The following is an 18059-nucleotide window of genomic DNA, read 5'->3' on the forward strand; positions in this document are numbered from 1 at the left end:
CGGAAAATCAGGGCTCTGTTGAAACTGTGATCGCCCTAGCAAGCCGCCAGGAGCTTCGAAATAGGAAATTTCTGATTCGTTCATACTACACTGAAGGGCCGAAGATACTGGTACACCTCCCTAATATCATGTAGGGCCTCCGCGAGCACGCAGAAGTGCCGCAACACGATATGGGATGAAGTCGACTAATGTCTGAAGTTGTGCTGGAGGGAACTGCCACCTTCAATCCTGCAGAGCTGTCCATAAATCCGTACGAGTACGAGGGGGTGAAGGTCTCTTCTGAACAGCACGTTTCAAGACACCCCAGATATGCTCAATAATATTCATGTCTTGGGAGTTTGATGGCCAGCAGAAGTGTTTAAACTTAGAAGACTGTTCCTGGAGCCACTCTGTAGCGATTCTGGATGTGTGGGGTGTCGCATTGTCCTGCTACATTTACCCAAGTCCGTCGGATTGTGCAATGGTCTTAAATGGATGCTGGTAATCAAACAAGGATGCTTACGAACGTGTCATCTGTCGGAGTCGTTTCTAATTGTGTCAGAGGTCCCATATCACTCCAATTGCATACGCCCCACACCATTACAGACGGCTGAAGGGAATCGTTCAATGTGGCAGAAGTGCAACCATTCCACAAAATGCTGCAGATGTTAGTGTTTAGTCATCAAGTGTCAGCGAACGAACCATTCAACAAAACATCATCGATATGGGCTTTCGGAGCCGAAGGCCCACTCGCGTACTCTAGATGACAGCTCGACACAAAGCTTTACGCTTCGCCTCAGCGTATTGATGACTGGGACCGTGTTGGCTGGCCGGGCGAGTCCCGTTTGAAATTGTATAGAGGGGATGGGCGTCTATGGGTATGAAGACAATCTGAATCCATGGAACACGAAAATTTGTGGTAAGGTCTTATGGGACCAAACTGCTGTCATTGGTCCCTAAGCTTACGCACTACTTAATGTGACTTAATCAAAGAACAACACATGTCCGAGGAAGGCCTGGAACCTCCGACGGTGGGAGCCGCCCACGCCGTGACAAGACGCCGCAAGCCGCGTGGCTACCCCGCGTGGCAATCCATGGACCCTGTATGTCAGCAGGGGACTGTTCAAGCCGTTGGAGGCTCTGCAATGGTGTGGGACGTGTGCAGTTGGACTGATATGGGACCCCTGATGCATCTAGATACGACTTCCACAGGTGACACGTACGTAAGCGTCCTGTCTGATTACCAGCATCCATTCATGTCCATTTTGTGTTCAGCCGGACTTGGGAATTTCCAGCAGGACAATGCGACACACGTCCAGAATTGCTGCAGAGTGCCTGTAGGAACACTCTTTTGAGTTTAAACACTTCCGCTGGCCACCAAAGTCTCCAGACATGAACATTATCGAGCATATGTGGGATGCCTCGCAACGTGAAGGGATTACCACGCGCTCGTACTCTTACGGGTTTATGGACAGCCCTGCAGGATTCATGGTGTCAGTTCCCTCCAACACTACTTCAGATATTAGTCAAGTCCATGCCAAAACCTGCTGCGCACTTCTGCGTGCTTGGTGGCGGTGGTGGGGGAGGGGTGTCCTATATGATATTAGCCAAGTAACTCTGTATTTGAATACGCATGGCTATACTAATTTCTCTGGCGCTCCAATGATATACGATGTCTACAACGGCGGGAGGTGTATGTTCAGTTAACAGTTCGTTTAGAAATTCTGTGTATCTCGGGTCGTGTTTTTTTTGTGTGGTAAGTGTGTACACATTTAGTTCAACGTGACGATCTCAGTAACATTATGCATGACGGCCATGGTGGTTTTCGCTACTATGGATTTACCTTGCTTATGATAAAGTAGATTGGCATCAGTACACATACCGGCATGTTTTAGACGTTACTCATGTACTGGGAGTTAGGTAGGTACCTGTTATGTCCTTTGGTCCTTTGGATGGGTAGGTTGTCGTCGCATTCCGCGAAGGGGGGAGCCGAGTCCAGGGAGCCCGATCTGCTGCTGGAGCCCTGCGACTTCTCCAGCGTCTGGAAGAACATGCGCGCCCGCTCGAACCGGTTGCGGCTTTCAGCATCTTCTGCTCCTGCGGAAAACACAGCTTCGTTACATACCCTCGTGCAACGCGAGGGCGCTGTAGCCTTTGAACACACGGCGAACGACTCACAGCTGCTGTCAGTCAAAAAAAAAAAAAAAAAAAAAATGGTTCAAATGGCCCTGAGCACTATGGGACTTAACATCTGTGGTGATCAGTCCCCTAGAACTTAGAACCACTTAAACCTAACTAACCTACGGACATCACACACATCCATGCCCGAGGCAGGATTCGAACCTGCGACCGTAGCAGTCACGCGGTTCCGGACTGAGCGCCTTAACCACGAGACCACTCCGGACGGCGAGATACATTTGCAGAATGCGTTTAGGAATGCCGGCTGCAGTCAGTCAAGTCATACACTTCTGGCCATTAAAATTGCTACACCAAGAAGAAATGCAGATGATAAACGGGTATTCATTGGAAAAATATATTATACTAGAACTGACATGTGATTACATTTTCACGCAATTCGGATCCATAGATCCTGAGAAATCAGTACCCACAACAACCACCTCTGGCCGTAATAACGGCCTTGATACTCCTGGGCATTGAGTCAAACAGAGGTCGGATGGCGTGTACAGGTACAGCTGTCCATGCAGCTTCAACACGATACCACAGTTCATCAAGAGTAGTGACGCGTATTGCGATAAACCAGTTGCTCTGCCACCATTGACCAGACGTTTTCAATTGGTGAGAGATCTGGAGAATGTGCTGGCCAGGGCAGCAGTCGAACAATTTTTGTATCCAGAAAGGCCCGTACATTACCAGCAACATGCGGTCGTCCATTATCCTGCTGCACTGTAGGGTTTCTCAGGGATCGAATGAAGGGTAGAGCCACGGGTCGTAACACATCTAAAATATAACGTCCACTGTTCAAAGTGCCGTCAGTGCGAACAAGAGGTGACCGAGACGTGTAACCAATGGCACCCCATACCTTCACGTCGGGTGATACGCCAGTATGGCGATGACGAATACACGCTTCCAGTGTCGGTTCACCGCGATGCCGCCAAACACGGATGCGACCATCATGATGCTGTAAACAGAACCTAGATTCATCTGAAAAAATGACGTTTTGCCATTCGTGCACGCAGGTTCGTCATTGAGTACACCATCGCAGCCGCTTCTGTCTGTGATGCAGCAGCGTCAAGGGTAACCGCAGCCACGGTCTCCGAGCTGATAGTCCATGCTGCTGCAAACGTCGTCGTCGAACTGTTCGTGCAGATGGTTGTTGTCTTGCAAACGTCCCCATCTGTCGACTCAGGGATCGAGACGTGGCTGCTCGATCCGTTACAGCCATGCGGATAATATGCCTGTCATCTCGACTGGTAGTGATACGAGGCCGTTGGGAACCAGCACGGCGTTCCGTATTACCCTCCTGAACCCACCGATTCCATATTCTGCTAACAGTCATTGGGTCTCGGCCAACGCGAGCAGCAATGTCGCGATACGGTAAACTGCAATCGTGATAGGCTACAATCCGACCTTTATCAAAGTCGGAAACGTGATGGTACGCATTTCTCCTCCTTACACGAGGCATCACAACAACGTTTCACCAGGGAAATCCGGTGAACTGCTGTTTGTGTATGACAAATCGGTCGGAAACTCTCCTCATGTCAGCACGCTGTAGGTGTCGCCACCGGCGCCAACCTTGTGTGGTTGCTGTTAATAGCTGATCATTTGCATATCACAGCAGTTTCTTCCTGCCGGTTAAATTTCGCGTCTGTAGCACGTCATCTTCGTGGTGCAGCAATTTTAATGGCCAGTAGTGTACATGTGTCTGGGAGTAAATAGCAGTGTGCATAAGAGGGTTCAGGTGCGCGTCCTCGTTAACGTGTCGGTAACAAGGCAGTCTCTAAAATTATTAATAATTTGTTTTCGTCTTGTCATGGTTCATTCAGTTTTCTTTCGTCCTAGCGTATTTTGTATCGTGATGGGAATATCGTAAAATGTTATAAGCATCTGAAGTTACGTCTTTTGCTCGATGTTTTAAGTAGGTGGGCATAGATTGTCGAAAGATTTTTTTTCACTAGACGATGGAGCCGAGCTGTAAGAACAGTGTGATGAAATAGCAATGGCGAGCATCTGATAAAAAATGGCTCTGAGCACTATGGGACTTAACATCTTAGGTCATCAGCCCCCTAGGACGACCACGAGATGCGGGCCAGCATCTGATAATAATTGCCAGCAGACAGCACCAATAATAATTGATACTGGGAGCGAAGTTTATGATTTTACACGGAACAACAATAGCCTGCCGACCGGTGTGGCGGACTGGTTCTAGGCGCTTCAGTCTGGAACCGCGCAACCGCTACGGTCGCACGTTCGTATCCTGCCTCGGGTATGGATGTATGTGATGTCCTTAGGTTAGTTAGGTTAAAGTAGTTCTAAGTTCTAGGGGACTGATGACCTCAGAAGTTAAGTCCCATAGTGCTCAGAGCCATTTGAACCATTTTCGAACAACATCCTCTGGGCATTTACCTAAATGAGTTAGATTTATTTGTTCTCGGTCAACAATGCACTTTATACATATAAATGACTTTTAAAAAGAACTGACCGCCATTTGACTGTATTGTTGTTTATTTAATTACGACCCAATTTTCGGCCTTTTATGCCATTTTCGAATGATTGAGTTTATGTCATTAGCTTGTACAGCGGGACATCAAGCTCAAAATTGGTCATAAATTAAGAAAAATATTGGCTGCCCACGAAATTCCAGATTTTGAGCTTGACCTCCTGCAATATACGTTAATGTAGATGTAGATGTAGAATGATATAAACTCAATCAATGGAAAATGGCATAAAAGGCCGAAACCTGGGTCGTAATTAAACCACAATGCAGTTAAATGGCGATGTGATCATTTAAAAATTATTGTGTGATTGTTGCTCAACAACATCAAAAACGGTTTACATGTAAATGAAGTGTAGAAAATAAGAGAAAGTTAACGGACTATGTGATGTAAAATATAAAACTTGTATGGTAGTATTATTTTTTTTCTTGCATGTGACAAATTTTAGGAAGTTATATTTCTAGTGAGTAATAAATGATACATGATATGCATTCATTTTTATTCTGGGGGTATTTTTGTTCTGCCATTACAACTACATGAAAATGTGTGTTTTTCTCACCAGATGCGTTTCGATTATTGAAGTATAGCATCATCAGTGTCCTTTAATTAAAGATATTTACTGTTTGACTCGTTTCCTAGATCAAATACAGCTCATTAGCAAATTGTTGTTCTCTTTACAGAAATACTCTCAGCTACTGTAAAGCAACTACCGACAATACGGCACATTCATTTTTAAACACGGGTCTATATAGTCACTTAAGTATCAATTAACTGAAATATTTCTACTTTTTTTATTACGCCTGGCATCTTCGAAACTGATAGGCATCTCATCTGGTCCTGACGCCTTTCCACCACAAAGCGATTGTGGCTGATTTTCAATTCCGCGAACAGTTATCTCAATATCTGTTATTTCGACGTTCGTACGACGACTGAAAAGAGGGACAGTGTTACGATCTTCCGCGGTGAAACAACTTCGAAAGACGGAATTCAGTATTCTGGCCTTCACTGTGTTATCTTCCGTTTCGGTGCCGATGTTGTCGCTGAGCGAGCAAATAATGATTTTGACCGACTTACTGATTTTACATACGACTAAAGTCTGTTAGGGTTTTTACTCAGGTCGGTTGACAAAGTCTTACTTTCAAAATCATTGAATGTTTCTGTCATTGCTCTCCTTACGCTCATTTTCGCTTCGTTCAGCTTTTGTTTGTCAGTTAGGTTTTTACTACTCTTGAATCTGAGATGATGTGGTCTTTGTTTACGTAGCGCTTTTCTAACACGGCTGTTAAACTGTGATGGCGTCAGGAACTGAGTGCCTGGCATGATGGTCTGACTTCGAAAGCAAAGTCCCCGTCTTCTGAAGCCGCTTGTCCCATTTCTTTACTGTTTAGTAAGTGAAAAACGTCATCAGCTGGTCTTAGTCCATAGCCGAGAATGATGTTTTGCTAGCGTAACAGGCTTTCGCTCGGCGGGAGAAAGCACACATAACACCTTTTACTGTGGCGTCTATGTGGCTACTGACATGCGTTTCCGTGAACAAAGCAGTCACACACATTCTCACTTGGTAACAAGTGCTTCAAGCAAACACAGAAATCATTTTGAGTTCCCATACTTGCAGCAGTAAGGCAGTAAGGCAAGGTAATGGCCTTGCCGCAGTGGATACACCGGTTCCCGTGAGATCACCGAAGTTAAGCGCTGTCGGGCGTGGACGGTATTTGGATGGGTGACCATTCAGGCCGCCATGCGCTGTTGCCAGTTTTCGGGGTGCACTCAGCCTAGTGATGCCAATTGAGGAGCTACTCGACCAAATAGAAGGCGGCTTCGGTCAAGAATACCATCATAACGACCGGGAGAGCTGTTTGCTGACGCCACACCCCTCTTATCCGCATCCTCACCTGAGAATGACACGGCGGTCGGATGGTCCCGGTAGGCCACACGTGGCCTGAAGACGGAGTGCTATACTTGCAGCAGTGAACCGCCAATAAATATCTGAGTTACATCCCAGGTTGTTACTTTTATATTATTATATGTTTAACCTAGACGCCCTTTATATTCAACCCCGGATCACGTAAGAAACAGACTGACCATCCATACGGCGCAACAAGCAACCGTAAAAATAGTTTTCCAGTCGGTCAACAGATGTCGCAGGCGACGCTACAATACTAACTGACCTGTCCATGTCACAGAATTGGCAACGCTGTATCTTCAGTGACGTGAATTACAGGGTGTTTCAAAAATAACCAGTATATTTGAAACGGCAATACAAACTAAACGAGCAGCGATAGAAATACACCGTTTGTTGCAATATGCTTGGGACAACAGTACATTTTCAGGCAGACAAACTTTCGAAATTACAGTAGTTACAATTGTCAACAACAGATGGCGCTACGGTCTGGGAAACTCTATAGTACGATATTTTCCACATATCCACCATGCGTAGCAATAATATGGCGTAGTCTCTGAATGAAATTACCCGAAACCTTTGACAACGTGTCTGGCGGAATGGCTTCACATGCAGATGAGACGTACTGCTTCAGCTGTTCAATTGTTTCTGGATTCTGGCGGTACACCTGGTTTTTCAAGCGTCCCCACAGAAAGAAGTCACAGGGGTTCATGTCTGGCGAATAGGAAGGCCAATCCACGCCACCTCCTGTATGTTTCGGATAGCCCAAAGCAATCACATGATCATCGAAATATTCATTCAGGAAATTAAAGACGTCGGCCGTGCGATGTGGCCGGGCACCATCTTGCATAAACCATGAGGTGTTCGCAGTGTCGTCTAAGGCAGTTTGTACCGCCACAAATTCACGAAGAATGTCCAGATAGCGTGATGCAGTAATCGTTTCGGATCTGAAAAATGGGCCAATGATTCCTTTGCAAGAAATGGCGGCCCAGACCAGTACTTTTTGAGGATGCAGGGACGATGGGACTGCAACATGGGGCTTTTCGGTTCCCCATATGCGCCAGTTCTGTTTATTGACGAAGCCATCCAGGTAAAAATAAGCTTTGTCAGTAAACCAAATGCTGCCAACATGCATATCGCCGTCATCAATCCTGTGCACTATATCGTTAGCGAATGTCTCTCGTGCAGCAATGGTAGCGGCGCTGGGGGGTTGCCGCGTTTGAATTTTGTACGGAAAGAGGCGTAAACTCTGGCGCATGAGACGATACGTGGACGTTGGCGTCATTTGGACCGCAGCTGCAACACGGCGAACGGAAACCCGAGGCCGCTGTTGGATCAGCTGCTGCACTAGCTGCGCATTGCCCTCTGTGGTTGCCGTACGCGGTCGCCCTACCTTTCCAACACTTTCATCCGTCACATTCCCAGTCCGTTGAAATTTTTCAAACATATCCTTTATTGTATCGCTTTTCGGTCCTTTGGTTACATTAAACCTCAGTTGAAAACTTCGTCTTGTTGCAACAACACTGTGTTCTAGGCGGTGGAATTCCAACACCAGAAAAATCCTCTGTTCTAAGGAATAAACCAGGTTGTCCACAGCACACTTGCACGTTGTGAACAGCACACGCTTACAGCAGAAAGACGACGTACAGAATGGCGCACCCACAGACTGCGTTGTCTTCTATATCTTTCACATCACTTGCAGCGCCATCTGTTGTTGAAAATTGTGTAACTGCTGTAATTTCGAAAGTTTGTCCGCCTGAAAATGTACTGTTGTCCCAAGCATATTGCAACAAACGGTGTATTTCTATCGCTGCTTGTTTAGTTTTTATTGCCGTTTCAAATATACCGGTCATTTTTGAAACACCCTGTATGCTGATTTGTGTTCGGCTAGAGTGCTGCGCGTGAAATGCATTCGTCACACAGCTGACTGTAGCTCATGATCGGCTGTGGTTTTTCCCGAGTTTTCAATCGAAGAATGTAGAGTAGCTCCTGTAAGTCTACAAACCAAATTTATTTCTACTGTAGGGATACTTCTCACAATCATATGCGAAATGAAATAAATGAAAAGTAACACACAAACATTTCTCGCGAGCTACTGTGGAAATGCAGACTGTATTGCAGTCGCATAGGCTTTACACTCTCCTTCCATGCCGTCTATTTCTTCTTTGTTATACAGCTTTCCTGATACTGATGATGGTGGTAGAAGAGCTCTCCACGTGTAGGTTAACACTATAAAGCTTTCAAAATCTTCTCACCGTCCTTGAAATATAATCAGTTAATTTACTGACAAATACTGCACCGAGCAGTGGGTTTCGCGTCCTGACATTACCGACAGAATTATTTATTTTGCATAGAGTATGTATTGGGATTAGGTGAGTTATAACGACAATATATTTTTCACATTGAGACTGTAAATAAGTTTAAGAAACAGATTTTCTACATCTATATCTATATCCATACTCCGCAAGCGTCCTGACGGTGTGTGGCGGAGGGTACCCTGAGTACCTCCATCCGTTCTCCCTTCTATTCCAGTCTCGTATTGTTCCTGTAAAGAAGGATTGTCGGTATGCTTCTGTGTGGGCATTAATCTCTCTGATTTTATCCTCATGGTCTCTTCGCGAGATATACGTAGGAAGGAGCAATACACTGCTTGACTCTTCGGTATGCTCTCGAAACTTTAACAAAAGCCCGTACCGAGCTACTGAGTCTTCCGCTGGAGTTTATCTATCACCTCCGTAACGTTTCGCAATTACTAAATGATCCTGTAACGAAGCGGGCTGCACTCCATTGGATCTTCTCTATCTCTTCTATCAACCCTATCTGGTACGGATCCCACACTGCTGAGCAGTATTCAAGCAGTGGGCAAACAAGCATACTGTAACCTACTTCCTTTGTTTTCGGATTGCATTTCCTTAGGATTCTTCCAATGGATCTCAGTATGGCATCTGCTTTACTGACGGATCAACTTTATATGATCATTCCATTTTAAATGACTCCTAATGCGTACTCCCAGATAATTTATGGAATTAATTGCTTCCAGTTGCTGACCTGCTATATTGTAGCTAAATAAGGGATCTTTCTTTCTATGTACTGGCAGCACATTACACTTGTCTACATTGAGATTCAATTGCCATTCCCTGCACCATGCGTCAATTCGCTGCAGATCCTCCTACATTTCAGTACAATTTTCCATTGTTACAACCTCTCGATACACCACAGCATCATCCGCAAAAAGCCTCGGTGAACTTTTGATGTCATCCACAAGGTCATTTATGTATATTGTGAATAGCAACGGTCCTACGACACTCCCCTGCGGCACACCTGAAATCACTCTTACTTCGGAAGACTTCTCTCCACTGAGAATGACATGCTGCGTTCTGTTATCTAGGAACTCCTCAATCCAATCACACAATTGGTCTGATAGTCCATATGCTCTTACTTTGTTCATTAAACGATTGATTCCTTTCTAAGTATTTCTGTAAGCGTTCTTAAGTATAACCACATTTTGCATTTGATTACTGTTAGTTGTAAACGAATATAAATTCATATGCGCACTTAACAACGAAATCTTCGAAAAAAATAAAGGAACGGCTGCCACGTTATATCAGAATATAAGGTTGACAAAATTTAGGTAGGATCAAATGCTTAGGGCTCTATTAATTCTTACTCATAACTAATTCATTGGTTTAAAATCCACTTCCGTAACCTTTCTTTATCTTTGACGTGAAATCTGAACACTTTTAGTTCAGGACTTGTCCGTCTACTCCTTCCACAGTTGATGCAGGCAATCGGCATGACGACTCGATCCACTACCACCGGTATGTCAAATAATGGCTCTGAGCACTACGGGACTTAACATCTACGGTCATCAGTCCCGTAGAACTAAGAACTACTTAAACATAACCAACCTAAGGACATCACACAACACCCAGTCATCACGAGGCAGAGAAAATCCCTGACCCCGCTGGGAATCACACCTGGGAACCCGGGCGCGGGTATGTCAGAAACAGCTGTACTTCACAGACGCCAGATAGTGAAAGCTGCGCGAGTTCGGATGATGTTGCCACATATTTCACTGAACGGAGTGCCATCTAGTGGTTGGTGCCACAAGTAAGGGTGCGACGCTATCGCCCCCTGGTGGCCGTTCCCTGACATGGGTTGCCTGCTAGACCAACCGATCGGTCAATCTGTTTCTTGCGTGACCTGGGGTACAACGTAGGAGAGCGGCAGCCAGTGACTCCTCTGCAGGAAGTAACCCCTAGAAGGTGGTGACTGTAGAGCTTTTTGTGATGGCGACCCTGCCAAGACAGGCTTGGATTGGTTCCTTTTCTATTACTGACCTTGGTCCCCTACAGCAGCAGCAGACGGCTGAGGTGTGGGCGACCACGGCCTCGGAGCTGCCACTGCAGGTGGTGTCGGCCTGCTCCGGAGTTCTCCGGAAAAGGACGCCCTCCTGGGGGGTGAGGGTGAGGGAGGCTGCTGCTTCTTCTCCTCCTCCACCACCAATACCCGTACCACTGGCACTTTCACCTCCGGCAAATGCTGCACCTCTGTGGGAAGAAGAAGGATTATTCAATGTGCCACAGAGCACTAAGTCATTACACATGAATGCAGGACGAGGAAGGAGATCAGCTGTGTCCTTTTATAGTGGAACCATCTGTGCAATTGCCTTAGGAGACTTCAAAATACCCAGAGAAACATATAACACATGGCTAAATGAAAACTAAATACCCACCACAATGGAACCATGGAATGGTTCCATTCAAAAGCAATCTAAGAATTTTTAGCATTAGACTACGGTAAACTAATGTATTGAAAAATCCGCCTCAGTTGCGAAAATTTTCTGGTCTTTACCGAGATTTCGGTTAGAATAATCTAGCCTTCTTCAGAAGCATAAAATTACTATAACAGACCACGGTAAGGCACAGTCAACATTAAAAATTAGAAGCTATGTGGTTCCAACCCCAAAGAAAGCAGGTGTTGATAATGGTGAAAATTACTGAATAAGTTTAATAAGTCACAGCTGCAAAATACTAACACGAATTCTTTACAGACGAATGGAAAAACTGGGAGAGGCCAACCTCGGGGAAGAATGGTTTGGATTCAATAGAAATGTTGGAACACGTGAGGCAGTACTGACCTTACGACTTATCTTAGAAGAAAGATTAAGGAAAGGTAAACCTAAGTTTCTAGCATTTGCAGACTTAGATAAAGCTTTTGACAATGTTGACTGGAATACTCTCTTTCAAATTCTGAAGGTGGCAGGGGTAAAATGCAGGGAGTGAAAGGCTATTTACAATTTGTACAGAAACCAGATGGCAGTTATAAGAGTCAAGGGACATGAAAGGGAAGCAGTGGTTGGGAAGGGAGTGAGACAGGGTTGTAGCCTCTCCCCGATGTTATTCAATCTGTATATTGAGCAAGCAATAAAGGAAACAAAAGAAAAATTTGGAGTAGGTATTAAAAACCATGGAGAAGAAATAACAACTTTGAGGTTCGCCGATGACATTCTAATTCTGCCAGAGACAGCAAAGGACTTGCAAGTGCAGTTGAATGGAATGGACAGTGTCACGAAAGGAGGGCATAAGATGAACATCAACAAAATAAAAAGGGGATAATGGAATGTAGTCGAATTAAGTTGGATGATGCTGAGGGAATTAGATTAGGAAATGAGACACTTAATGTAGTAAAGGAGTTTTGCTATTTGGGGAGCAAAATAACTGATGGTGGTCGAAGTAGAGAGGATATAAAATGTAGACTGGCAATGGCAAGGAAAGAGTTTCTGAAGAAGAGAAATTTGTTAACATCGAGTATAGATTTAAGTGTCAGGAAGTCGTTTCTGAAAGTATTTGTATGGAGTGTAGCCATGTATGGAAGTGAAACATGAACGATAAATAGTTTGGACACGAAGAGAATAGAAGCTTTCGAAATGTGGTGCTACAGAAGAATGCTCAAGATTAGATGGGCAGATCATGTAAGTAAAGAGGAGGTATGGAACAAAATTGGGGAGTTTGTGGCACAACTTGACCAGAAGAAGGGACCGGTTGGTAGGACATGTTCTGAGGCATTAAGGGATCACCAATTTAGTACTGGAGGGCAGGGTGGAGGGTAAAAATCGTAGAGGGAGACCAAGAGATGAATACACTAAGCAGATGCAGAAGGATGTAGGCTGCAGTAGGTACTGGGAGATGAAGAAGCTTGCACAGGATAGAGTAGCATGGAGAGCTGCATCAAACCAGTCTCAGGACTGAAGACCACAACAACAACAGTACTGTGGTACCATGGCAAATTAAAACTACTTACCAGCCCCGTCATAACTTTACCATGCGGTCGCTTTGCAGCGGCAACTACGTTCGCACTGACCGTTGCACAGAGAACTGCACTGAGCACATAGCAACTCATGTGGGTGCACATACAGAGTCAAAGCTGTATATCATTGGCTGTCTGTATATCCGCTAAGACATTGGAGAACGAACTATTAACACTCCCAGTGATTGCCGAAAACAATGGATATAAACCAGAAATTGTAAGACAGCTCTATAGCAAGAGAGTAAATAACAAGAGAAGCACGACTTCATCTACATTAGGTACCATGTCAGATGATAACCATGCGTACGTAACCTCCATTGCTTTTATAGGTAGAGCTTCATACAGAATAGGACGAATTCTAAAGAACCATGATTAGAAGGTAACGTATTCTACCAACATTTAGAAAAATTTAATTCGCTCTTTAAAATAGCTAAGGACAAACTGTCTCTCTCTCTCTCTCTCTCTGGGGTGTATAAAATCACATGTGGTGAGTGCCCTAGCTTTTACATCGGCCAGACAGGGAGAGAAAGATATAAAGACCATATTCCAACGAGAAGTGGTGACGGCACATGGGGTTCGAATTTCGCCGAGCACGTCCAAATGGCCCATGCACCCAACCCTCCAACTAACACTGAGCTGTTGCACTGTGAGGTATAAGGAACGAGCCTACATATTCTAGAGGAGATGCAAATTTTTAAACACTTGCTATCCGATGCAGAAAACCTTCTGAACGATCAGCTGCTACTGAGAAATAAAAGCTTTTTCGAAGGTTTCCAATCTTTGTTACGTTTGGTTTAATTTGTCCCTGTTACATCGACCACCATATTTCTCTCTTGGTCCCCGCATTCCATGTTAAGACAGCAAGCCGTGCGCTTCGCTTTAAATTTAAGTTTGGCCCGCTGCTCTTTCATGAGATTTTCGACGCCATTATAGTTGAATTTGACAATTAAGCAGCACAGTGAAGTAAAACTTAGCTGGTTTAAATACTTCCCCTCTCAATGATTATGATAACATTAGACGCATATCGTGCTACTTACAATGTTACCAGTGGAAGATTATTCCCGTCAAAGGTACATGGTATATTATATGTTAGTACCCTTGACCTATGTCTGTCAATGGCACATAAGCGTGATGACGGACATGTTGTACCCTCTGCCACAATTTAAATAATATGCTGCACCTATGCTGGTCAATAGCATTGACGAACTTAACACTGTAGATCATGTGCTAAAGTGCGCGTCATTTACGACAGCGGCCGAGTTTAGGTTCGTTCTGCGCATCTGACGTCACAAAACACAGTCAGACAATGAACAGAGAACGACGTTACCAGAACTCGACTGCAGTGCAGAGCGCAGACGAGTGTCTTCAGTTTCAGAAACGTCCAGTCATAAATAAACTAATTGAACGAAAGCAGTGTCTTGATAGCAGACTTCCTTTTATAGAAAGTTCGGAAAAAGCATTCTTTATACGAATTGCTTCATATTGTATTAATTAATTAAACCAAACAAGCAATAAGCCTCCTAATTCAGGCGATAGCAAGGAAAGGTGTTTGTATAATTCTCACTAATCGCTTTTTCGCAACAAAGAACAGCGGTAATTGTTTATTTCCTATTGTACTTCGACGAAACGTAAGTAATTCATAATCATACCAACAGTGTTTGTCGGTATTTTGCGTGATATTTAAAGTCCTCTGGGAGATATATTAAACGGGGAGCTGCGTTAGCGTAATGGATAAAGTGTAAGGCTGCCAAGTTAAACGTTCTGAGTTCGAACCTTGGTCAGTGCTTAACATTTTATACATTTAAAAACAATATCGAAGTGTCGTACTTGATGAATTTTATTCGTTTGAATGTAATTTTTTGAAATTTGTAGATGCAACTAAGATCGACCATATGGAAAGTATACGCTATGGACTTTTTACCTCTGCAAACTCTTCAAAATTTCGTGCAATGGTTTACTACATCTAATGCTGCTCAATAACTGCGTTGAACATCGAAACAAAATTAAGTCATTTATGGGGGAAAGGTATCAGTCAAAAAGACGCGTAAAAATAAAATTTTTGGCCCAAATTGTTTTTGTGGAATCGAATGATAAAGTGTGTCAAAGCAGTCGGAACACCATGTGTCTGCACAGGCGAGCAGTGCAGTGATGACAAAATCGCGCACAGCGCGGAATGCGGGGAGCACATCTCTGTAGCAGCGAAAGGGTTAATGCGGCCGTGGTGGCTTTCCTTCATAAACTGCACGTTCCCCCCTAAACGTAAGTTTTCGAATCATACAATGGCGCCGCTTCTCTTGGCGCGTAAAACTGGCAACGCAGCAATCTCCCGCGCCTAGGCGGGCATGCGCCATCCGCCAAGATAAAAGAATTGAACTATAGTGGACTTGACCTATGTCGGTCAAAAGCACATAAGCGTGATGACGATGTTGCACCCTCCGTCACACTTAAATTAATACTTGTGATCTATGTCGGTCAATAGAATAGATGAATTTAACAGTTATGCAACAAAGTAAAGTAGAACTTAGCTGCTCTGAATACTTCCCCTTTTAATGATAGTGGTAACATTACACATGTATCGCGTTACTTACAATGTTACCTATAGAAAATATTTACCGTCCAACGTACATTTACTACACTTGACCTGAGTCAGTCAAAAGCACGTAAACGTGATGACGGAGACATTGTACCCTCCACCACTTTTTAATTAATATGCTGCACGTATGTCGGTCAACAGTAGTTAAGTGTGATGACAGGGGCGTTGTACGCCCAGCTACACCCTAAGTAAATTATAGATAATGATTAAGGTTTTAAATAAGTGACACAAGTAAGGTGCTCGCTATTAGTTATGTTCGGTGGGGATACTTTACACGATGACCATATGTGCATAAAGTTCTAAAGGTAACCCTTAAACTTTAATATATCCAACCAAGTAAACTTCATACCATTTACTACAATTTGCGTGTAGTTAATACACACAGAAACTTTATCTACATGATGCTTAGTTTGCTTACAGTTACGGTTATCAGTTCCCAGCAAGTGATATACAGACAGCCAGTGATATACAGCTTTGACTGTTTGTATGCGCACGCACATGAGTTGCTATGTGCTCAGTGCAGTTCTGCATGCAACGGTCAGTAAGAACGTAGTTGCCGCTGCCAACTGACAGCATGGTTAAGTTATGCCGGGGCTGGACTTCAGGTAAGTAGTTTTAATTTGACATGGTACCAAGATACTATAGGTTTTAATTTTTAATGCTGACTGTGCCTTACCCTTGCATGTTATAGTAATTTTATGCTTTTGAACAAGGCTAGATTATTCTAGTCGAAATCTCGGTAAAAACCAGAAAATTTACGCAACTGAGGCGGGTTTTTCAGTATATCAAAAGCAATCATCACACACATTAAGGGGGTTAGGATGTCAAACGGGCCGACTTGGAGCAGGAGAGGCATCACAGGACATTTTAATTTACTCTGTCTATACTTTTACAAATAAAAAATGGTTCAAATGGCTCTGAGCACTATGGGACTTAATATCCATGGTCATCAGTCCCCTAGAACTTAGAACTACTTAAACCTAACGACAACACACAACACCCAGCCATCACGAGGCAGAGAAAATCCATGACCCTGCCGGGAATCGAACCCAGGAACCCGGGCGCGGGAAGGAGAACGCTACCGCACGACCACGAGATGCGGGCTTTTACAAATAATTCATAAAACATTGTCAGCATCGCCAGGAAGGATTCAGGATTCACAATCATTGCAGTGGAAGTTCGAAAACATAACAAAACAATTTTTTTTACGTGCGAAATTTCATCATTTTTTCACTTACTAATGGCTGCATTTGTTGCTATAGGTACACTTTTCTTCATAAGTTAGAGAGATTATTCGATGAATTTTGCACAGCATACATACCATACTCACAGGTGTATGAAACTCTAGAATTTATTTAATTTATGAAAAAACGAATGAACTGTCATATTTCAAACTTCATGTTTAGAAAAAACACAAATTTTGTAGTTAATTACAATGTTACTTAAAAACCGTCTTGATTGCAATTTTTTTTATTGTAATGACCGGTTTCGGTTCATTCAGAACCATCTTCAGATCTGACGGACGGGTTACTCCTGTAACTGAAATATCAGATCTGAAGATGGTTCTGAATGAACCGAAACCGGTCATATGAATAAAAAAAAAATTGAAATCAAGACGGTTTTTAAGTAACATTATAAAATCATTGATTGCTGTTGTCCCATAAGACATTATGTCTGTTTTTGCGTAGTTAATTACCTCAATTTTTACGACAGTTTTTAGTAGATTTGGAAAATTCTAGAGTTTCATACACCTTTAAGTATGGTTTGTATGCTGCGCAAAATTCATCCAAGAATCTTTCTTACTTATGAAGAAAAGTGTACCTATAGCAACAAATGCTGCCATTGGTAAGTTAAAAAATGATGAAATTTCACACGTATTACTCCGTTATATTTTTGAACTTCCACTGATATAAGTGTAAATTCTGAATCCTTCCTGGTCATGCTGACAAAGTTTTATGAATTTATTTGTAAAAGTATAATCAGTGGAAATTAAAGTGTCCTTCTAAACATTCATGGTGGTGTCTGTTTGTACTATATCGTGTCCCCTTCCACTTTCGCAAACGACGCTCTGAGCGTGTTTTTTTAGGGACTTAACTAGTTTGAACCTGGGACCTGTTGCTGGTAAGGAGACGCCAGACCACACATGACATGTATAATTCAGAAGAGTTCAGTGAGACTAGCGATGATATAACCAAATACTTAACGATTTCAGCGTCAGCTCCACTGCACTCCCTGTAAAAGAATCTTAATGCTAACTAAATTTAGTGGAAAGGGTTCAAGGCTTTCCTATTTTTACTTAGCTGGTAAAATAACGTCGAAAAGCAGTTAAGTTTACCATTGGAAATTTTATTCTACTCACAAAACATCGTTTATAAATTGCACTATTGATAAAAGGAAATGTTTTAATACAGGATGGTAAAAACCAACTGCGTTCAACAAAAATGTGGACGAATATTCCCTGAATCGGTTTCGAAGTTCTACAATCGATCGAAGGATGACCTATGCCATATCACATCTATAATCTAGGTTTAAATTAAGTTTCACAAAAGAGAAAACTATCAAAATGGTCTACAGTGACCCTCAATTATCTTCAATTACTTATTTA

The 18059-nt window shown here is 43.3% G+C and overlaps 1 protein-coding gene and 1 pseudogene across 1 annotated transcript in view; one reads left to right on the forward strand and one right to left on the reverse strand.

The window, feature by feature from the left end:
• LOC126293450 (uncharacterized) overlaps positions 1-18059 on the reverse strand; it is an 807495-nt gene that overhangs the window by 40273 nt on the left and 749163 nt on the right. The window contains exons 15-16 of the mRNA XM_049986682.1: positions 10893-11102; positions 1908-2076 (exon numbers count right to left, since the gene is read on the reverse strand). Coding sequence (XP_049842639.1) covers positions 1908-2076; positions 10893-11102 — 379 coding nt within the window. The remainder of the gene's footprint in view (positions 1-1907; positions 2077-10892; positions 11103-18059) is intronic.
• Positions 6287-6404, forward strand: LOC126293800 (5S ribosomal RNA; annotated as a pseudogene).

The sequence above is a fragment of the Schistocerca gregaria genome, chromosome 10 (genome assembly GCF_023897955.1).
Source record: "Schistocerca gregaria isolate iqSchGreg1 chromosome 10, iqSchGreg1.2, whole genome shotgun sequence".
NCBI classification, from domain to species: Eukaryota; Metazoa; Arthropoda; class Insecta; order Orthoptera; family Acrididae; genus Schistocerca; species Schistocerca gregaria.